The sequence below is a fragment of the Lipomyces arxii genome, assembly GCF_038497795.1.
Source record: "Lipomyces arxii strain Phaff 12-163 unplaced genomic scaffold V1512scaffold_10, whole genome shotgun sequence".
NCBI lineage: Eukaryota > Fungi > Ascomycota > Lipomycetes > Lipomycetales > Lipomycetaceae > Lipomyces > Lipomyces arxii.
In genome coordinates, this window is record NW_027117709.1 from 394,858 (window position 1) to 413,739 (window position 18,882).

General features: G+C 46.6%; 11 protein-coding genes across 11 annotated transcripts; 7 read left to right on the plus strand and 4 right to left on the minus strand.

The window, feature by feature from the left end:
* Positions 1 to 1,906: 1,906 nt before the first annotated feature.
* V1512DRAFT_264349 (uncharacterized protein) lies at positions 1,907 to 3,811 on the plus strand. The gene is made up of 2 exons (XM_066916678.1): positions 1,907 to 2,163; positions 2,299 to 3,811. The coding sequence occupies exons 1-2, from the start codon at positions 2,112 to 2,114 to the stop codon at positions 3,468 to 3,470; spliced, it is 1,224 nt and encodes a 407-aa protein (XP_066771038.1). The 5' UTR covers positions 1,907 to 2,111; the 3' UTR covers positions 3,471 to 3,811.
* Positions 3,812 to 3,820: 9 nt separating this feature from the next.
* On the plus strand, positions 3,821 to 5,954 carry V1512DRAFT_29028 (major facilitator superfamily domain-containing protein). The gene is made up of 4 exons (XM_066918207.1): positions 3,821 to 4,378; positions 4,419 to 5,318; positions 5,363 to 5,614; positions 5,679 to 5,954. Exons 1-4 carry the CDS (start codon positions 4,037 to 4,039, stop codon positions 5,727 to 5,729), a joined length of 1,545 nt encoding a protein of 514 aa, XP_066771039.1. The 5' UTR covers positions 3,821 to 4,036; the 3' UTR covers positions 5,730 to 5,954.
* A 224-nt stretch (positions 5,955 to 6,178) lies between these two features.
* On the plus strand, positions 6,179 to 7,987 carry V1512DRAFT_291847 (permease family-domain-containing protein; the record flags this gene model as incomplete). Its single annotated transcript, XM_066918270.1, has 1 exon — positions 6,179 to 7,987. One exon carries the CDS (start codon positions 6,179 to 6,181, stop codon positions 7,985 to 7,987), a length of 1,809 nt encoding a protein of 602 aa, XP_066771040.1.
* On the minus strand, positions 7,982 to 8,881 carry V1512DRAFT_264357 (uncharacterized protein). The gene has a single exon (XM_066916679.1). It carries the CDS (start codon positions 8,804 to 8,806, stop codon positions 8,063 to 8,065), a length of 744 nt encoding a protein of 247 aa, XP_066771041.1. The 5' UTR covers positions 8,807 to 8,881; the 3' UTR covers positions 7,982 to 8,062.
* A 334-nt stretch (positions 8,882 to 9,215) lies between these two features.
* Positions 9,216 to 10,205, minus strand: V1512DRAFT_264358 (nucleotide-diphospho-sugar transferase). Its single transcript, XM_066916680.1, has one exon. The coding sequence runs from the start codon at positions 10,173 to 10,175 to the stop codon at positions 9,300 to 9,302; it is 876 nt and encodes a 291-aa protein (XP_066771042.1). The 5' UTR covers positions 10,176 to 10,205; the 3' UTR covers positions 9,216 to 9,299.
* A 13-nt stretch (positions 10,206 to 10,218) lies between these two features.
* Positions 10,219 to 11,220, minus strand: V1512DRAFT_264360 (uracil phosphoribosyltransferase-domain-containing protein). The gene is made up of 4 exons (XM_066916681.1): positions 11,035 to 11,220; positions 10,667 to 10,992; positions 10,412 to 10,616; positions 10,219 to 10,367 (listed from the first exon to the last, which is right to left on the minus strand). The coding sequence occupies exons 1-4, from the start codon at positions 11,112 to 11,114 to the stop codon at positions 10,316 to 10,318; spliced, it is 663 nt and encodes a 220-aa protein (XP_066771043.1). The 5' UTR covers positions 11,115 to 11,220; the 3' UTR covers positions 10,219 to 10,315.
* V1512DRAFT_264363 (uncharacterized protein) lies at positions 10,901 to 13,257 on the plus strand. Its single transcript, XM_066916682.1, has 2 exons — positions 10,901 to 11,996; positions 12,038 to 13,257. Exons 1-2 carry the CDS (start codon positions 11,199 to 11,201, stop codon positions 12,869 to 12,871), a joined length of 1,632 nt encoding a protein of 543 aa, XP_066771044.1. The 5' UTR covers positions 10,901 to 11,198; the 3' UTR covers positions 12,872 to 13,257.
* On the plus strand, positions 13,240 to 14,274 carry V1512DRAFT_29187 (uncharacterized protein). The gene is made up of 2 exons (XM_066918272.1): positions 13,240 to 13,488; positions 13,535 to 14,274. The coding sequence occupies exons 1-2, from the start codon at positions 13,320 to 13,322 to the stop codon at positions 13,960 to 13,962; spliced, it is 597 nt and encodes a 198-aa protein (XP_066771045.1). The 5' UTR covers positions 13,240 to 13,319; the 3' UTR covers positions 13,963 to 14,274.
* V1512DRAFT_209054 (Noc2p family-domain-containing protein) lies at positions 14,078 to 15,958 on the plus strand (the record flags this gene model as incomplete). The annotated part of the gene is made up of 1 exon (XM_066913457.1): positions 14,078 to 15,958. The coding sequence occupies one exon, from the start codon at positions 14,078 to 14,080 to the stop codon at positions 15,956 to 15,958; it is 1,881 nt and encodes a 626-aa protein (XP_066771046.1).
* On the minus strand, positions 15,949 to 16,764 carry V1512DRAFT_226848 (vacuolar protein sorting-associated). The gene is made up of 2 exons (XM_066913859.1): positions 16,426 to 16,764; positions 15,949 to 16,382 (listed from the first exon to the last, which is right to left on the minus strand). Exons 1-2 carry the CDS (start codon positions 16,750 to 16,752, stop codon positions 15,972 to 15,974), a joined length of 738 nt encoding a protein of 245 aa, XP_066771047.1. The 5' UTR covers positions 16,753 to 16,764; the 3' UTR covers positions 15,949 to 15,971.
* On the plus strand, positions 16,720 to 18,849 carry V1512DRAFT_264370 (P-loop containing nucleoside triphosphate hydrolase protein). The gene is made up of 2 exons (XM_066916683.1): positions 16,720 to 16,978; positions 17,021 to 18,849. The coding sequence occupies exons 1-2, from the start codon at positions 16,916 to 16,918 to the stop codon at positions 18,473 to 18,475; spliced, it is 1,518 nt and encodes a 505-aa protein (XP_066771048.1). The 5' UTR covers positions 16,720 to 16,915; the 3' UTR covers positions 18,476 to 18,849.
* The last annotated feature ends 33 nt before the right edge of the window (positions 18,850 to 18,882 follow it).

The following is an 18,882-nucleotide window of genomic DNA, read 5'->3' on the forward strand; positions in this document are numbered from 1 at the left end:
TTACCCAATAAACGTGATTAAAATGGCATTCACGTACGTCCATGAACATACAATGAATGTCTGGTTAGATTTGATTTATTTTGCTTTTTTGAAAATGCAGCAAAATTTGCAAGCTCCCGAAACTGATTTGTTAGATCATGTACTACTGAGTAGAAGCAGCTCTGCGAGGACGCTTTTCAAACCAATTGCGCATTTACTAGGCTTTGTAGTGGTTTCAGCAGCCTTGGTGGACGAGATGGGAGAACTCACTCCATCAAATAACACAGCCCCTTTAGGCTTGAGATGAAAAGCACGACGCCAAAAGATCTTTTTAGGCCTCGGATCTCCGCCAGGCGACTAGTTAGATTTATGGCCACAGTGGCCGTGAAATAGAGTTTACGGCGGGAGCAGCCCCTTATGGAATAGACCATGAACGCTTGGCTCCATTCTCTTCTGTTTTCAAAGACCTCTCCCGCATTCGTCGGTAGAGGCGAGGGTTGCACGAGTGTCTGCTTTCATAGTCGAAGTGGGCGAGGCGTCCGCGGTGGTGCAGGACACTGCGGTAGACGGTCATGGCGTAGCGGGCGGCTGGGATGGCCTGCAGGTCAGTGCTGGTTGGCAGGGCCATCCAAATGGACATGCTCGACTGCCGCGGTGGCTTTGGGAGATTTAGAAAACATTTGGACACTTTATTAGTTTGGCTTTGATAGCTTTCAATGAGGGGAAAGGGAGAGTTAGATGAGCGGCGCAACGCGTCTGACGTATACGCGCCAATATTTACATTCTGTCTGATTTCACTAACGTGTCCCACTGTTAAACTGTGTTTTTCTCTGCACTGACTACTTCTTATTAGTTAACTGAGTCAGACCAAATGACTCAGACATTTGGTGCCGCTTAATTTACGTTCTTTTCTGGTTCTTTACACCTGAGAAGGGAAGCATTTGAGTAACCATGCCGAAGAAAAATGCAACACAAAACCATTACATATGACAACGATCTGATAACGAACTGAGGGTCTAGTGTTGGGTTCTGAAACTCACTCTCTTATCAAAGCAAGACTTTAAGGGTTTTGTAGGCTGACAACAAGCGAAATCGATTAAAACAAGAGATGATCTACGATGAGAGGAGACAGAACCAAACTAACGCGCTACGCCTAAAACCGATCACGACACACTAAAGGTCTGTTAAGATAAACAGGGCATTCCACGGCATGATCGGAAGAATATGTTTACACTTAACCCGAATTGGCAATATAGTATTACCGAATGTAGTAACATGACTAGTCAACGAACTAGAGAAAATGGCCGAATCTATTCAGTTTATAGCGATGAGCTGGATTCGGCCAGATTGCACTAATAAAATTCGGTTAAATCACATCATTGCGCCCATTTCTTCTTTAGAATGTGAACGGATGCACCGGCATAGTAATATAAATTATAGTGGTGCTTTCTTTGAGAGAAAAAGAAAGACGCCTAACCCTAAAGTTTGAGATACGGAAAACACCAATGCCGCGGTTCAAGTTACCGGTGCGTACTATAAATAGCACAAACTGAGTTCTTGTGAAGTTTTAAAGATGATTTTGGTACCAAAATAATTTCCGTAAATTTCGATTTTCAGATATGGCATTTTAAAGGTGAAACAAACGTAGATAATTATAGAAATTATGGTGAACAGAGACATGTCAAGGTTCAATATTAAACGTTATTTATGATAATTAATGCAGTTTGTAAACCTTAAACATACTTTGTATTTCTGACCCGAATAATTTTAACTTAGCTTGGATTTAACTAGTTAAGTACAAACTCGGTAAGTAGTAAACACTGACCCACATTACTTTTGCGCACAATAGTTAGTTGACCCAGCCTCGGCGAGTCCTCGTTCGTCCTTCTTTGGCGTGCCTTCCTTTTTTTTTATCTCTTTCTTTCCGTTTTTTCTTCTCCTTCACCTTTTCTCATACTCCACTTTCCGTTGTCTTCTATTTTCTTCCAAAAATCAACGTATGTAATTTGTGTTTTTGCGTGTTCATGTTTATAGTTTTGGTCATTCAATTCTCTATTCATTCATGCCAATGACTGAGCGCCCCCTTTTGAATAAACTGAGTTGACTTTTTTATTAGTCTTATCGCATCTAAAATGATCCGAAAACTTCTTGTTCTTGCTCTGGCTTCAATTGCCTCTGTTTCTGGTATGTTTATTTTGTTATTCCGATGACGAATTTGCTTTGTTGTGGTGTGCGGACCATTGGAATTCAGCCTGATCAGTCAGCATTCACAACAAAACAATCAATTCCATTCAAAATTCAATTTACTAACACGTTTAGCCCAAGCCAGTGCCTGCAATGAGTCTGAAGTCACCATTACTACCCAGGCTGATCTCGACAACCTTGCGTCTTGCTCTACTTTTGGTGGTAACATCATCTTAGCCGAGACTCTTGGCTCCGCTGCTTTGAACGGAATCCAGGAGATCATGGGAAACTTGGTCTGCAGCAACAATACCCAGATTGCATCTATCTCTGCTCCTCAGTTGACTACCATTGGCGGTGCGTTCACTTTGAACGGACTGACTATCTTGACTGATCTTGTTTTTCCCGTTCTTGAGACTGTTGGCTCCATTAACTGGATCACGTTGCCTGCCGTTTCGCAGTTGACTTTCACCAACGGTGTTACTAACTGCTCCAATGTGTTGATTTCCGACACTGACTTGACTACTCTTGATGGAATCAACTTGTCGTCTGTCAGCAACTTGCAGATTAACAACAACTTGAATTTGGATGAGATCACCATGGGCTTGACTTCTATCTCTTACCAGGCTGACATTTCGTACAACGGAAACACTGCTGTTGCGTTCCCTGACTTGTTGTGGGCCCACAACTTGACTCTCCAGGGAATCTCATCTATCAGTACCCCTATGATGTCTGTTGTTAACGCTTCTTACTTGCTTATCTCCAACGACTTTGAGTCATTCTCTGCCCCCAATTTGACCTCTGTTGGCGGTGTTGCTATTGAGAAGAACCAGGATCTGAGGCGTATTTCTTTTCCTCAGTTGACCACCGTTGGTGCTGCCGGTATTGAGATTGCCAACAACACCGACCTTGAATCTTTCACTTTCCCCAAGGTCACATCCGTTGCCGGTGCCATCATTCTTGACGGCGACTTTTTCAACGCAAGCTTCCCCGCTTTGAATGTTGTTCGTGGTGCGGTCAGCATTGACTCTGAGGGTGATTTTGACTGCTCTGCCTTTGATTCGCTTAACTCGAGCGGAAACATCCGTGGAAACGATTACAGGTGTGAAGCTGCTTCTAGCTCTACCTCTGTTGTCCCTACATCCACTGCTGCTGCTACTTCGTCTAGCGCTGAGGCTACCACCACTGAAGCTTCCAACTCTGCCTCAACCGCTGCTTCGTCTTCGTCTGCCGGTGCTGCCTCTACATCGTCTTCGTCGTATGCGCTTTCTGGTCTTGTTGCCATTGCCATCTTCCTCGGTATCTTTTAAATCAAGTACGCTGTGAGAATAGGGATGGGGGACAGGGAGTTTAATCGAGAGGTAGTTTTGATATGGTCATGGTTGTGCACATCCTTGATGCTATTTTGGGACTTGTGTAACGTTTGGAAAAAAGAAGAGGAGGAGTAGATCAGCATTTGGTACGAATTGAACGACTGTTCCGACTTTTTTTTGTTGGTTTTTGCGTATGACTACTTAGACCTGATGTGTTAGTAAGACGAATTTTTTGTATTTGTATGATTTGTTTCTTTCGTCTGGTCTTCATTATTTTGCTATGGTTTTTATACTGTTATATTCTTTTGTGCTATTAATATGATTTGTTTTGCCAATAATTTGTGTAGGTGCATGCGGCTGAGACTTGTACGCTGGTAGCGTATGTTTGTCGAGAATGTTGATGCGTTCGTTTGTTGCGATGGATGAGTGTGCGACAGTAGGAATAAGGTTCACGAACCAGGGCCCAAAGAACTGAGCCGCATATAGGCAATTCTGTGACTGACGTGGGGGGCATGTAATCTTTTCATGAGATTCGTTCACCGGCTTGAAGACATGAATTTGCAATGGCAAAAGACGATGTGGTTATTGAGATTGAGCCAGGGGCTGTTTCTACTGTTATGCTTGAGCCTGCTGATTCTCGAGTGCTGAAGGTGTTGGAAACTGACCTGGCGGTGATTGAGAAAAGTGTCGGTAAAGCACGGCGGAGAGAAGCAATTGGTGTTTTGCACAAGGTATGCGTTTTCAATGAGCTTGAAAATCCGCATGAGTATGGGAAAAAGTCCAAGCTACTGATGGTGTACGTTTACGCGTTTGCGGGGTGTGTGCCTGCGATGGGGTCCGCTGTGATTTATCCTACTGTGCATGACATTGCCGCGTATTTTCGCACCGATTTGTCTGTCATCAATGTACGTCTTTGAAATGAAGAGGAGTGGGCTAATGGATAAGTTGTCAATTGGGTTTTACATGTTTTCACTCGGCGTGTTTCCGTTATGGTGGAGCTACTTGAGCGAGATCCAAGGCCGACGGGCGGTGTATTTGTACTCCTTTGTTTTGTTTGTGGGGTTTAGTATTGGGTGTGCACTGTCGAATAGCATCGGCATGCTGATTGCATTTCGGATCTTGGCTGGTGGTGCTGCCGCGTCGTCGCAGTCTGTCGGCGCAGGCGCGATAGGTGACATCTACACTCCATCTGAACGAGGCCGGGCAAATAGCTATTTCTACTTGGGACCGCTGGTCGGGCCGATGATCACGCCGATTATTGCTGGGGCGCTGAATGATAGATGGGGGTGGAGGGCGCCGCAGTATTTCTTGACCATACTTGGGTTTATGGCGTTGTTGCAAATCATGGTGTTGTTGCCGGAGACATTAGTCAGAAAACCGATCGATCCGAGTGCGCAAGAAAAGAAAGACAAGAGAAAAGAGAGTAACCGGACAAAGTATTATGTGAGTGAAGGATACCAGTTCTTCATTGAACCGTTTAAAGCGTTTAAGCTGTTAAAGTACCCGTCTTTTCTGTTCGCAATCTCATACAACAGTTTCGGTTACGGCGGGCTGTACATTTTCAACAACACAATCGACTTGTATTTTGTCCGCCCGCCGTATTCGTTTTCGTCGCTAATCACGGGTATCATGTATTTTCCCAATGGACTCGGATACGTTCTCGGCAGTATCGCCGGGGGAAGATGGGCCGACCGGATCATAAAGAAGGCACTGAAAGAGAATAACGGCGTGTTGGTGCCTGAGGCCAGACTTGGGGTTAACATGGTGTTTGCCGGTGTGCTTGTTTGTGGAGGGATGTTGATCTTTGGATGGGCGTTGGAGAAAGGCGTGTTTTGGTTTGTTCCTGTGCGTACGTGCTGATACGTAGAGGTCTGAAGCTAACGAATTAGCTTGTCGGGACGTTTGTGTTTGGATTTGGGTCATTAATCATTTTCACTGCGACTCTGACGTATTTGGTTGACTCGATGCCGAATCAGCGCAGTGGTGCAGTGTCAATAAACACGTTTATCCGATGCATGACTGCCGCTGTTGGGACCTTTGTCACTGTTCCTATCGAGAACGGGATTGGAGCCGGATGGATGTTCACGATCTTGAGCTGCATTGGCGTTGTGTTTTTTGCGCTGCAGATCTACGTTAAGAAGGTAAAGTTTTTTTTTACTCGGAGAAGAGCGAGGACGTCGAAAGGATGACTAATCGAATACATAGAAAGGACCTGAATGGAGAGCAAGATCGATGGCCTCGATGGAGACCGGGTAAGCCCGTGCGAGTAGAATGGCTTGTTCCGGTGGGTGACATGGCTTCAGCCACAGACTGCATTGTTCACCTGACTTTGATTCGGAAGTATTAAATGGTCTCACAATGGGATTGGGTTAAAATCCTACACCAAAGTCTACGGTACTGTCACTATTGTTATATGTTGTTCAGCAATGTGTCGGGCAAGACCGAGAAACATTCTAACTAGAACAACGTTAGCGCCGTGTCTGTGCTGCACTGTAAACTTGGCGGTGGCGGTATTCAAACGTTAATTGTTTGCGGCTGCAAAATTGTTTGAGGGGCATCGGGCTTGGCATTTGACTATTTTACACTACGAAGAACCGAGACATACTTTTATGCGTTATCTTGTTATCAGTTGAGATTGAGAATCAATATATAAAAGAGTCTCGTGCGCCTTGAGTAGTCGCGAGAAGAATAGAATTAGGGCAAAGATGAAGTTGGATGAACGAATCCATGCGCTCAACATGCGAGTCGCGCATTCGGCGTTTGGAAAGTGGTTCAGATTAGAAGGGTCTGGTGCTAGAAGAGAACGGGTCGGGTCTTTATTTTCGACTGAGATCAGAGCTGGACTGGCCACTTTCTTTGCAATGGCGTATATTATCTCAGTCAACGCGACTATTGCTGGTGATTCGGGCGGTACTTGTGTGTGCAACGGAACTGCTGATGATCCAGTGTGTGATGCAAACCCAGAGTATTCTGCTTGCTTAGAGATCGTGCACCGGGACTTGGTCACTGCGACAGCTGCGATTTCGTGCCTGACGACGTTTTGCATGGGGTTGTTTGCCAACATGCCGATTGGACTGGCACCAGGAATGGGTTTGAATGCGTACTTTGCGTACCAGGTTGTCGGTTATCATGGTTCCGGCTCGGTGTCGTTTGAGCTGGCGCTGACTGCTGTTTTCGTTGAAGGCTGGATCTTCATCGGGTTGTCGTTGCTTGGAATTCGGCAGTGGCTTGCCCGGTCGATTCCGACTTCAATCAAGTTGGCGACAGGGGCCGGAATCGGGCTGTATTTGACGTTGATTGGATTATACGGTTCTGCAGGATTGGGTGTCGTGACTGGAGCAACGTCAACACCAGTTGATTTGTCTGGCTGTGATGCGCAATACGCTTCTGATCCTGATTTGTGCAGCCAGCACCAGATGACGTCCAAGACGATGTGGCTGGGAATATTTTGCGGCGGTTTCGTGACTGGATTTCTGATGCTGTACCGAGTCAAGGGCGCGATTATTGCTGGTATCGCTCTGGTGTCGATTATTTCGTGGCCACGGACGACGCCTGTCACGTATTTCCCTTACGATGACGCTGGTCAGTCGCGTTTTGATTTCTTCAAGCACGTGGTTGCGTTTCACAAGATTGAAAAGCTGTTGACCGTGCAAGAATGGAACATTGGCTCAATCCCTGGAGGGTCAGGCCATTTCTGGCTTGCGCTAGTCACGTTTTTGTATGTCGATATTCTGGATTGCACAGGCACGCTGTACTCGATGGCCAAGTTCTCTGGCGCGATGGACAAGAAGACTGGTGATTTCGAAGGCTCGGCTGTGGCGTACCTTGTTGACGCGGGCGGAATTGTAGTTGGGTCTTTGCTAGGAACCTCGCCTGTGACTGCGTACATTGAGTCTGGTGCTGGTATTTCCGAAGGTGGCAAGACCGGTATTACGGCTATGGTCACCGGGCTGTGTTTCTTTGTGTCATTATTCTTTGCGCCGATATTTGCGTCGATTCCGCCGTGGGCGACTGGGTCGACGTTAATTATTGTAGGGTCCATGATGATGTCTGCCGTGACTGAAATTAACTGGACGTATTTCGGCGACGCGATGCCTGCGTTCTTGACCATTGCGATCATGCCGTTCACGTACTCGATTGCGTACGGTTTGATTGCCGGTATTATAACGTACATTATTTTGAACACCGGCGTGTGGATCATTGACAAGGTTTCGGGAGGCAGGATAACGCCAGAGAATTACGACAAGCGGGACGGATGGAGTTGGCACATGGCAGTTGTTGAGGAAGACGACTTGGACTCGCCTGCGGAGCGGAACCAGATTAAAGGGTTTAAAGGGTTTGCGCTTGTGTTTTTGCCACCATGGGCAGGCCGTCTGTTGATTCACAAGCAGAAACGGTTCTGGGAGCCGGCACAGAACGAGGTGATTGACGCAAGACAGAACAGTACGGGTAATGACGAGACTGTGATCGAGGTTCAGTCTGAGAGTTCAAAGGAAACAAATGAGAAGTCGTGATTAACCAATAACTATTATACTATATATACATAACCAACACAAAACCGTAAACAAGTAAACAAAATGCCAAGAAGCTTAAAATGCGTAGCCGTAAGATTCGTGATTGACGAACGCGATGGGAGATTTCGGTCGGGGGGAGTTGTCGTCCGAGTACATTGTTTGTAGGAACTTTATTGTGCGCAATGAGTTTGCGAGTTCAGGCGATGGCGCGACAGACTCGCATTCGCCGTCGTCGTTGTCGTCGTAGTCAGCCCAGTAGTCGCGTTCCGAAAGCGAGGATGCAGACGTGTCACAGTAGCCCGGGTGGTCCAATAATGCAGATTTGAACTGGAGTTCGGCATGTGATACTAACGACTGATGCGAGATGATGTTTGATGCGAGCAAGAGAGTTTTGATTGTGTTGTGCGTTCGTTTTTGTTGGAGATGGAGTACGTATGCGTGTTCAGCTTCCGCCACGGTCGGGAGCCATGACCTCCAGTAGCAGTACTCGTCCATGGCGTATAATCTAACTTCATGCAGTTTCCAACTATTTTCGAGCCGAATCCACACCAGTTCGAGGTCGTCTATTATGACTGATGCAAGGAGAGTGTTGTTGTCTAATCGTTTAATGCCGTTAATTATGTACCCGGTGTTTGAAAGAGTGTGCAGTATGGACAAGACGTGACTTGCGAGCGTGGCGTTTGAAGAATTGACAATGCCGCTTGAACCCATTGACAGGATTCGAGATTGAACATTAGGAGACGATATTTCAATTAATGTTGGTTTATTACGTAGTCCTTCAAAAACGTCATTTACCAGTACGTCAAAGTCAGGGTCCATTTTGTGTGAGTGTGTGGAGTGGGAACGGGAAGGTGGGATTGACGATGGACTTTATAAATTTAGTTTTTCTGAGGGTCACACTGAGGGTCACACACGCCATTTCTCACCCCACTTTGACCGGTTGCGTCATATTGATTTGTAGACGACTAAAAAGACAAAATTAGACTAAACAAAGGTTGATTTAACAATTCCGATTACTTTTAATTTTATAAAGCAAGAAATACGCGATTCCGATAATGCTTGTTTTGATTCGTGGGGTAATCGGATCTGTGTCATGTCCGGCGGACGCAAGGGTTTAAATGTAATGTTTTTATGCTCTTTCATCCCACACCAGACCCTGATCTGTAGTACTGTACCCTTATTGCTTACTCTACTACTAAACCCTTATTGCTTACAGATGCTATACACTGCTACTACTACTCTACTACTACTCTACCACTCTACTACTAAAGTACGCATACAGATCTATATACTATATACAATATAATACAATTTAATCTCGATAGACACCAAATAAATAAGCAAATCTAATGATGACTAAATCAAATGCCATTTTGACACTATCCTTTGCCAATTCCATTTTGCTGCCTTCAACTTCATGCCATGAAATTGGCACTTCTTTGACTGAGATTCCTTTTCTTTCTGCCAAAATAAGAATCTCAACATCAAATATCCAGCCTTCGTTATGCATATGTGGGAATATTGAAGCAGCAGCTGATCTGGTAAATAATTTAAACCCACATTGCGTGTCTGCAATTGACCTGATGCCAAAGATGTAAAGTAACGTATGTAAAGAGTACATTAGGAAATTGCGTATGAACGATCGCTTCACGACAGCATCGGACTTGACCATATGTGCTCTAGACCCAATTGCTATACCGTCCTTTGGTAAAACATCATAGAGTGAGTGAATGTCATTGAACAGAGAAGCACCGTCTGCGTCTGCAAACAAAACGCACTTTCCCCTTGATCTCATTATTCCGTGAGTAACTGCGCCCCCTTTCCCTCTATTTTTCTCCAATACACAGACTCGAACACCTTCAAACTTAACAGCAACTTGATCAGTCCCATCAGTACTTCCATCATCAACAACAATGATCTCCCATGTAATACCCCATTTTGTTAACACCTCTATAGCTTCAGTCAACATGCCAGGTAACCGCTCCTTCTCGTTATATGCAGGCACAATCACACTGATTTCAACTTCACTTTCATCCTCGATCTGTCCTAATCGACCTGATCCATTTGAGCTGATGTAACATTCTTCAGATTTAACTGATTTACGTGGGAAATGAGCAACAGCAGCAATGAAAGTGTATAAACCTCCTAAACACACACAAACAACTGCAATCAGCTCAAACACTGCCATCTATCTCTACTTTGACTGTTTCTTGTTCTACGTGTCTTCGATATAAACTGTAAGGGTATCGTACATTGTCCAGTACTCGTATACAATAATCAAGGGTATTGTACATAACATGTGCTTAAACAAGGGAGGGTATTGTATTATTACAGACAGTAATATCTATCACCAAAATCACCTAGTCCAGGTATAACGAACCTGAAGATTAGTAAAAAAGCGTATAGACAGCGTAAAGAACTCACTTCTTGTCATTCAAACCCTGATCTATAAACCCAGTCACGACTTTCAACTTTGGAAATCTGGCAGCGAATGCATCAATTCCTTCAGGCGACGAAATCAGGTTCAAGAACAGAATTCTTTCTTCAGGAACTCCTTTACTAATAAGAACATCGACTGCCATGATTGCTGAACCTCCTGTTGCTAACATTGGGTCTAATAACAGCACATCTGTCTCGTTAGACTTCTCGCAGGGCCCGTAGGACGTCATGATAACATACATCTAGATGCAATATCTTCAGGCAATTTGGCATAATACAACTTGGCTTCAGCAGTTTCGTCATCGCGTTGTATCAAAATCTTTCCAATTCGAACAGACCGACAGCAATCACGTAGTCCTTGCTCCATACTTTCACCTGCTCTCATAATCGATACTCCACAAATCTTTCCTTGAAATTTGAGTCCAGCGTAGCTTAGATCTGTCGGCGTTGATACTACACATTCTTCAACCGGCAAGTGATTCAATCCTTCTTCAACTAACAGTCTAATGATTCTGTTACTGTAGAATACAAAATCACCTCTTTGAGTCCTGACATCACGTATTATCCTGCCTTATTAGTACTTACGATCTTTCTAACGTATTACATACGTCATTAAAGACAGCAATTGAGGTGTTTGCTTTAAAATAGTCACCGTTGAAGGCGCATCTTGCACTGATATCGTTGCCATTGTTGTTGCTGTCGTGATGTTACTGACAAGAAATTGTTCGAGGGAAGAAATTAATGTTGGGTAGCATCGACGTACTTCACAACAATGAAGCGACAATCACCAGTTTCTACTCAGTCTACACGAAAAAGACATGAATTCAATGACAATTACAACCATGAACCTGTCACTCCATGCAAATCTAGACGCAAACAGACAGATGCTTGGGATATGCTCGACAAAGTGACTTCAATAAGTCCAACCAGACGAAACCTCGTCACGGCTTTGTCTGCTCGTCCAGTTAAATCAAGATCAGTCACGATATCTACACCGGTCATGGACGTTGCAGATCATGTTCCACAGTCTCAGTCAAGTATGCAGAGTTACTCGAGAAGGTCGACTGTGACGTATGGGTCTCAACGCAGTCATTTAGATAGTCCGACTACTCATTCACGAATACGAGATTTGCATAATGACGACGATGATGACGATGAAGATGAAGTGGTGACAGTCAAATCAATACATGAACTTAGAGCATCAGGCGAAACAGCGAAGTTCAGTCACGAAATGGACTATTTGCTCGACGGTCTATCAGGCACGTTGACAGCAACAAGGAGTACGTGTGTCGAATTAGCCTTGAAGTGTACAGACCGCAAGTTCGTGACTGCGTTCAAGGCAACAGGCGCAGTCAATAGGTTTGCTTCTCGAGTTCACGACCTGACAGACCCGGTCGCGTCGTTTGCAAGTGGGTTTGTACTATTTAGCGTCGTGTCAGACGAAGCAGTCGCGCATGTCCTTGTCACGGAGTATGATGTTGTTGAAATCTTTAGTCGCATGCTGCATGACGGGACTGACCTGACTGACCTTGCACGTACGCTCAAACTCAGCAAAATAGCAAAAAGTCTTGTACGTATTTATTCCAGATTTGCCATAGACTAATAGAGTAGGTGACTGATCTACGAAATACCATTGTACGCTCGTACGCTAACGACATACTGATCCCGTCCGTTATTTCCCAGCGTCAGATCGCGCTAGCCAGTATATTCGAACTTGTGACAAAGTACAGTGACCGCGACACGCTGCTGGGAAAGATCTTACCGCTCTGGCCGGTGCTCACAAAACTGACACTTGAAATGGCCAAAGACGAAAACTACCACGACATCAATCTCGCGGTATGTATACTAGAGGAACTTGGTGCGTCCGTGATGCCGACTCCGGCATACGACCAGGACCAAACATGCGCCCTCGTCAGCGCATTACTCCCGCTTGTCCCATGCATGCCGTCGCCGCTCGCGATCTTGCGGTTTGCAATCTTGATCACGAACTCTTCCGCTCACGCGTGCGACTTGGTCTGCACGTCTGCAACCGTCAATGTGCTGCTGTCCACTGTAGCCGTCGTGTTGCATGATCACGCAGACGACGACTACGGCGTTCCTGCCAACGCAGCCCTGTTTGCGCTCGGGCTGCTGCTCAACTTTTGCGACAGCCCTGCAAAGCACATTTTGCTCGATCGCACGGACAAGTTCGTGGAAATGTTTACTCAAGCAGGACAAATTAAGTCGTCGTACGCGCCGGACGTGAGGGGATACCTCGGGCTGGTCTTAGGCTTGCTGTGCGAAGAAGCGCGATCAAATTTAAACCAAGACATGCTAGCTGAACTAGGCAGCGCTTTGGAGTCGTTTTGTGACTCGACGGTCGAATTGCAAATACGCACAGGAACAGTCGGGGCAGGCTTGGTTGACCAAATCAAACGGGTCATTAAAGACTTGTACAATCCGTGATCTCTCTTACCGTAGGCAAATTGAAGTCTCTTATCGTTGAACGCATTGCATTGCCTGGTACAGTGTATCCAATAGTCGTATTTATTATACAGTTCAGCAAGCATTGAGGATCAATAAGAGATGTGCAATGACTGAAGTTGGAGTATTGAAGCTACACTGTGTTAACATTTATGCGATGTGACGACGTGACAAGCATGAATAGGACAGACGGCATTACGATACACATCAATCATCACGTACGACATTACATGAACAGAGTATGACCTTCTTGACTGGTTTGTGATGTGATTATGAGGGTTTAGTGTATTTTTTTTTGCATAATGTAAGTATGAGGGTTTAGTGTACTTGACATCCTGTTCCAAATCAACTTCATCTCAATCCCTTCAGTGAATCCCTTCAGTGAAAATAACACATTCAGTGCATTCAGCTCATTCAACCTCAATCAAAAATGCAAACACCAACGAAAGAATTAAAAAGACCATTTAAATCACCTTTAAAGCGATCCGAATCGTCAACTTTAACATCGAGCCCTACCAAACGCGTTCTGTTCTCATCTCCAATTTCTACTCCATCGACATCTCCATCCAAATTCCGTCAGAAATTTCTTCTTCGATCTGGTTTAGTATTTATATGGGTGTAATCAAGATTATATTAACTGACTAGATAAACTCACGATTGATCCGCTTCTCATCAAACAAGAAACTGGTGTCGACATTGCCTTGCGCCAATTGAATCAGAAACTTCAACAAGCGAAACAGGCTTTCAAGTACGAAACTTCGACTCAAGATGAGTCTCTTGTCGCGCTGACTACGAAATGGCGTACAGCTGCACAGAATGCTTCAGCCGCTTTATTCGAACTGGCGCAGGATCGGGTCGCGAGAATGGGAGGAGTCGCTGAATTCAAACGAAGAACGCGTCGTAACTACGATGATGATGAAGTCAATGATGATACCGCCCAGAATAATAGAGATGAATATGACTATGACGTCGTCTCTGTTGCTGCAACTGAAAGTGATGAGAAGGAGGAAGAGTTCACTGTGCAAATGATGCTTACCCTGCTCAACATCGACGCGTCTCTTGTTTTTGCTTGACGCGCCTGTACTTGCTTATATAATATGTTAGGTAATACATACTTTACCCGGCTTTGCTGCGGCTTCGTAAAATATTTCTGCGTCTCGTCGTTCACTTCCCACTGAAGAATCAAAAATGGCAAAGAAATCAACAAAAAAGTTTCAAAAAAACCATTTGAAGCACACTATCGAACAAAGAAAGGTTGTGCAAGCGTTCAACAAGAAAACAGCTAAAAACAAGCGCCGGAAACCGACTGCTGAGCAGGAATATGCTGGCAAACCCGATAAAGCAAAGAAAGCTGTCGACAGTGCAGTTGATCAAGACACGAGAGAGCTGTTCACTGCTGTTGATGGAGATCAAGATGAAGGAGAAGTCGGTGACTTTACTGAGTTTTTAGAGAAGGAAGATCAGGACCTGTTGAATGAGAGTGAAGAAGAACTTGAAGATGAAGATATTTTGTCTGACGTATCAGACGATGAACAAGGAGAAGAAGAAGAAGAAGAAAAAGAAAAGGATTCGAGTTTAAGTAGAGCACAGGTCGCGAAATGGAAGACCGCGTTGGTCGAAGAAAACTCAATCAAGACCTTGAACCGTGTCGCGGTCGCGTTTAGAGCAGCAGTCAATGTCGGGAAAGACACAGAGAAGAAATACAAATACACAATCACCGATCCTGAAGTCTACAACGACGTCGTGATGCTAACGCTGACACAGTTCCCTGTCGTGCTGGACCATCACGTGCCAGTTCTGACCGGCGACAACGGCAGACGCACAATCTCGACCGCGAGCAAAAAGTTTCAGCAGCTCGTGCCGGTACTCAAGTCGCTATCCTCGAGTTTGCTAGCTTTACTGGCTGACCTGTCTGAACCTAAGACTACGACAGCAGTGCTGACTGCGTGCGAGAAACTGGTGCCGTATTTCGCAACCTTCCGTCGGTTCATCAAGTCCTTCATCAAAACGGTTGTCGATATCTGGTCGCAGTCGTCGCACGAACCCACACGGTTATCAGCCTGGGTTGTCGTGCGCTCGATCGCGGAGTCAGGAGACGCAGGCATGCTCGAGCTGTGCATGAAAACGTCGTACGCCGGCATGATCAAGAACGCAAGACAGACCACCGTGCACACGATGCCGCTGATAAACTTCATGAAGAACTCGGCCGCGTCACTGTACGGGTTGAATTCAGGTGTCGCGTACCAGACTGCGTTTGACTACATCCGCCAGCTCGCGATACATCTCCGCAATTCAGTCGTGCACAAGACCAAAGACTCGTACAAGGCAGTGTACAACTGGCAGTACATCCACTCGCTGGATTTCTGGCGCCGCGTGCTGTCGCTGCACGCAGCAGCCGAGTCCTCGCCACTACGACCGCTGATCTACCCGTTCGTGCAGGTCACACTTGGTGCAATGCGACTCATCCCTGCACCGCAGTATTTCCCCCTCCGCTTCACCTTGTTCCACACTTTACTCGGCCTTGCACGCGACACCGACGTGTACATCCCGCTCCTACCTGACATCACCGAGATGCTGACCTCAACTGCGGTCACGAAACCAGGCAAACCATCAACCCTGCACCCGTTTGATTTTGACCACAACATCCGGGCCAACACGGCATACCTCGGCACTAAAATTTACCAGACCGGCGTGTGCGATAAGATCGTCGAGTGCGTGCTCGAGTTTTACGGCTTGTATGCAAAACACATTGCGTTCCCGGAACTTGTCGTGCCATGCGTGATTACGTTGAAACGGTATGCTCGAGGCAGGGATAAACCGAGCACGAAGCAGAAGCAAAATGTTAGGTTTTTTAAACAATTGCTCGAGCTCGTCGACAGACTCGAACTCAACAGCAAGTACATCCAGGATAAACGCAAGAACGTCGAATTTGGGCCAGCAAACACGGCAATGGTTAGAGAGTTTATGAAGGAAATAGAGTGGGAGTCAACGCCGCTAGGACAGTACCTTGCCGTGCAGCGCCAGGTCCGGGACGAGCGTATGAGAGTGCTACGACAGAGTTTAGAGTAGATAATTTCACGATTTATTCCAGCATGGCATAGAAAGCCTTGTAGGCGTCGCCAATGTCGAACAGCAACTGCCGTGCCTGGTCATCCGAAATCTCGTCGGTTGCTTTCATCGCATTCAGTCGAATGAGCCATTCAATAATCTTGCCCCGTCCTTCAAAGTCCTGCGTAGTATACGCGTTCAAACTCGTCATCAGCTCGCCCAGCAACGGATGCAACTGGTCTTTCGCTTTGTAATTCAGCTTCAGCGCGTCCATAAATGTGATGAAATTCCCAATCGCGTCCGCCGCGGCTCGCGCAGACGCGGCCGACTTGTTTGGCGCAGGCGACGATGCCGCTGTTGGGTAGTCGACTTCTTTCGTGACTGGGTTCTCAACCGTCGCCGGGATCCCGACTCGTAACCTGGATATCGCCGAAGTGTACTCGATCTGCTTGTCAGCCAATATACGTACATACTGCAAGTGCACTTACATCGTAGCGGGCGCAAAACCTGTCTAGATCACCTAACTCGGCCGCAACAGCTTGGTTCTTGAGTATGGTGTTGTACTGCGCAAGCAATTTGCTGCAGACAGGCGTGTATTCTCCTTGTGAGATTGAGTCTTTGACGTACGCTTTTTCGACAAAATCTAAAGTCACAATGATACTGTAAATCTCGGCCAGCGACTCGTACATGTCCCGCTGTGCAGACGTACGGTATAACCGTGCGTCTTCGTTAAGCGGGATCTTGGACCGCATTGCGGCAGACGACAAAAATGACGACGAAGACGTGTACGTCGTCGGTGCGTACGGTTGACTCATTTGATAGCTGCGCTGCACGAGAAAGTAGATGAAAGTCGAGATGCTCAAGTGAAGAGTAGTGCACGTGACCGTTAGGGTGACAGACTTGAATTCTCCCATTTGAGCCGCACAAAATTATTTTTTGTCCCTTCGAGATTTTTGAACGTTTTTGGCCCAATCGAAAATGGACTTTTTCAGGTTGTTGTCGCGGGGAGCACGATTAGACGATGTTGAAATGTTTAATAAGGTGAATGAGACAATACAAAGCATACAAGTTACTAACGAATAGACCGAGCCAGTACAGAGCGAGGATCAGCTAAGTCACGAGCTGGACTTTTTCCACACACATTCCCATACGACGGCCAAACCAGTGACAAAGAAGCGCAAGACCGAGAAAGCCGAGTCCGTGATTGCATACGGCAAGTCTAAGATTTCTGGCCCAGACGTTCCTGTGCCGCTAAGTTCGTTTGCCGAACTGAACACCCGGTTCGGACTGAACGAGGATATAGTCAAGAAGATTAAGTTTGCGGCGCCGACACAGATCCAGGCTGAAGCTATACCAGGGTTGCTACATGACCGCGATGTGCTTGCGTGTGCGCCGACAGGGTCGGGAAAGACGCTGGCGTATGTGCTGCCGCTTGTGCATGCCTTGACGCAACAAGGCAATGGGCTCCGAGTGCTCGTGTTGGTGCCTACGAAGGAGCTGGCAGTGCAGGTCGCAGAGACGTTCACGGTGTTGACAAGAGATTTGAAGGTCAACGTGCTGACCAAGTCGCTGCTGGCACGTCTGACGGCGGATTCGCCTGCGAAACCGGGCGATGTTCTCATCGCGACACCGTTGCGGTTAGTGCGGGCGTTGAGTTCAGTGTCGTTCGACAATATCAAACATCTTGTGCTTGACGAGGTAGACAAGCTGTTTGACCACACGTTCGCATCCCAGACCGACGCGATCCTCAACCATCTTCGCGGCCAGACAATACAACGCATGTTCGTGTCTGCGACCATGCCGTCGTCGACTGAGTCGCTTGTGCTGGCCATGATGACCCATCCGCTCCGGATTTTGATATCGCCTGGGACCGCGGCCACGAGCGTGGACCAGAAACTGGTGTACGCCGGCAGCGAGGCCGGGAAACTGCTTGCGCTGCGCCAGATGTTTGCCAGCGGTGCCATGGCACCGCCAGTGCTGATATTTGTGCAGTCTGTCGAGCGCGCGAATGCACTGGTGCACGAACTAATCTACGATGGCGTCAACGTTGACGTGATTCATGGGGACCGAACCGAGTCGCAGCGCCGGGCCGTGGTCGAGCGATTCAAAAAAGCCGAGATCTGGGTGCTCATCTGCACCGACGTCCTGGCCCGCGGTGTCGATGTGAAGGGAGTGAACTTGGTTGTGAACTACGACGTGCCGCAGTCTGCTCAGTCGTACATCCACCGGATCGGTCGGACAGGTCGGGCGGGTAAAGAGGGTAAAGCGGTTACGTTCTTTACGAAAGATGACGTCGAGAGCGTGAAGGTAGTCGTGAACGTGATGAAGGAGTCTGGGTGTGAAGTTAGCGAGTGGATGCTGAGGCTCGGAAAAGTGAGTAAGAGAACGAGGGCCGATTTGAAGCGGAAACCGGTGGACCGGGACGAGATTTCAACCGTGCCGGAGCGGGTAAAGAAAGCGGAAAAGGAGCGCAAGCGGAAGAAACGAGAAACGCAGGCGAAGCAGGAAAAGGGTGCGAAGAAGAAAGTGGAAGAGTAGATAATCAATATACATGACATCACACGCGACCGGCGAGGTTATGTATGCCCTGGCCCTGATTCAGTTTTTTGTGTGAGATTTGAGGATCGGCTGAGATCGATTCGGCGTATAAAGGATCAAATTATCGAATCGGTTTAAATTAGTTACCGTATTTGGTGGGACGCGTGGCAACGCGTGGCGACGCGTGTAAGATGTAAACAAGGCACGCGGATGCACGTGAATAATGTGAACTAAGTAATTCGGGGATTAGAAGACGCAAAGAACCATAAACGCATAGCTGCGGTAATCGTGAAATATGCACCATAATACACTTTAGTAGTTTAACTCAAGAGTTTTGTGTTAATGTACTGCCTAAAAGGGTAAAGTAATTGAAATTAGCAAACTAGTTTGAATTGAACTTTAAACTA

Bases quoted from the DNA above. Each gene is read 5' to 3' on its own strand.
- V1512DRAFT_264360 (XM_066916681.1), bottom strand. From the start codon at position 11,114: ATGGCAACGATATCAGTGCAAGATGCGCCTTCAACGGTGACTATTTTA. The intron at 10,617-10,666 runs GTATGTTATCAT...CTAACGAGACAG, and splicing joins TGAAGATATTGCATCTAGAT to ATGTGCTGTTATTAGACCCA. The intron at 10,368-10,411 runs GTGAGTTCTTTA...ACTAATCTTCAG, and splicing joins CAGGGTTTGAATGACAAGAA to GTTCGTTATACCTGGACTAG.
- V1512DRAFT_264370 (XM_066916683.1), top strand. From the start codon at position 16,916: ATGGACTTTTTCAGGTTGTTGTCGCGGGGAGCACGATTAGACGATGTT. The intron at 16,979-17,020 runs GTGAATGAGACA...ACTAACGAATAG, and splicing joins ATGTTGAAATGTTTAATAAG to ACCGAGCCAGTACAGAGCGA.
- V1512DRAFT_226848 (XM_066913859.1), bottom strand. From the start codon at position 16,752: ATGAGTCAACCGTACGCACCGACGACGTACACGTCTTCGTCGTCATTT. The intron at 16,383-16,425 runs GTAAGTGCACTT...GCTGACAAGCAG, and splicing joins GGTTTTGCGCCCGCTACGAT to ATCGAGTACACTTCGGCGAT.
- V1512DRAFT_264357 (XM_066916679.1), bottom strand. From the start codon at position 8,806: ATGGACCCTGACTTTGACGTACTGGTAAATGACGTTTTTGAAGGACTA.
- V1512DRAFT_29028 (XM_066918207.1), top strand. From the start codon at position 4,037: ATGGCAAAAGACGATGTGGTTATTGAGATTGAGCCAGGGGCTGTTTCT. The intron at 4,379-4,418 runs GTACGTCTTTGA...CTAATGGATAAG, and splicing joins CCGATTTGTCTGTCATCAAT to TTGTCAATTGGGTTTTACAT. The intron at 5,615-5,678 runs GTAAAGTTTTTT...TCGAATACATAG, and splicing joins TGCAGATCTACGTTAAGAAG to AAAGGACCTGAATGGAGAGC.
- V1512DRAFT_29187 (XM_066918272.1), top strand. From the start codon at position 13,320: ATGCAAACACCAACGAAAGAATTAAAAAGACCATTTAAATCACCTTTA. The intron at 13,489-13,534 runs GTTTAGTATTTA...TTAACTGACTAG, and splicing joins GAAATTTCTTCTTCGATCTG to ATAAACTCACGATTGATCCG.
- V1512DRAFT_264363 (XM_066916682.1), top strand. From the start codon at position 11,199: ATGAAGCGACAATCACCAGTTTCTACTCAGTCTACACGAAAAAGACAT. The intron at 11,997-12,037 runs GTACGTATTTAT...CTAATAGAGTAG, and splicing joins GCAAAATAGCAAAAAGTCTT to GTGACTGATCTACGAAATAC.
- V1512DRAFT_264349 (XM_066916678.1), top strand. From the start codon at position 2,112: ATGATCCGAAAACTTCTTGTTCTTGCTCTGGCTTCAATTGCCTCTGTT. The intron at 2,164-2,298 runs GTATGTTTATTT...TAACACGTTTAG, and splicing joins TTCAATTGCCTCTGTTTCTG to CCCAAGCCAGTGCCTGCAAT.
- V1512DRAFT_264358 (XM_066916680.1), bottom strand. From the start codon at position 10,175: ATGGCAGTGTTTGAGCTGATTGCAGTTGTTTGTGTGTGTTTAGGAGGT.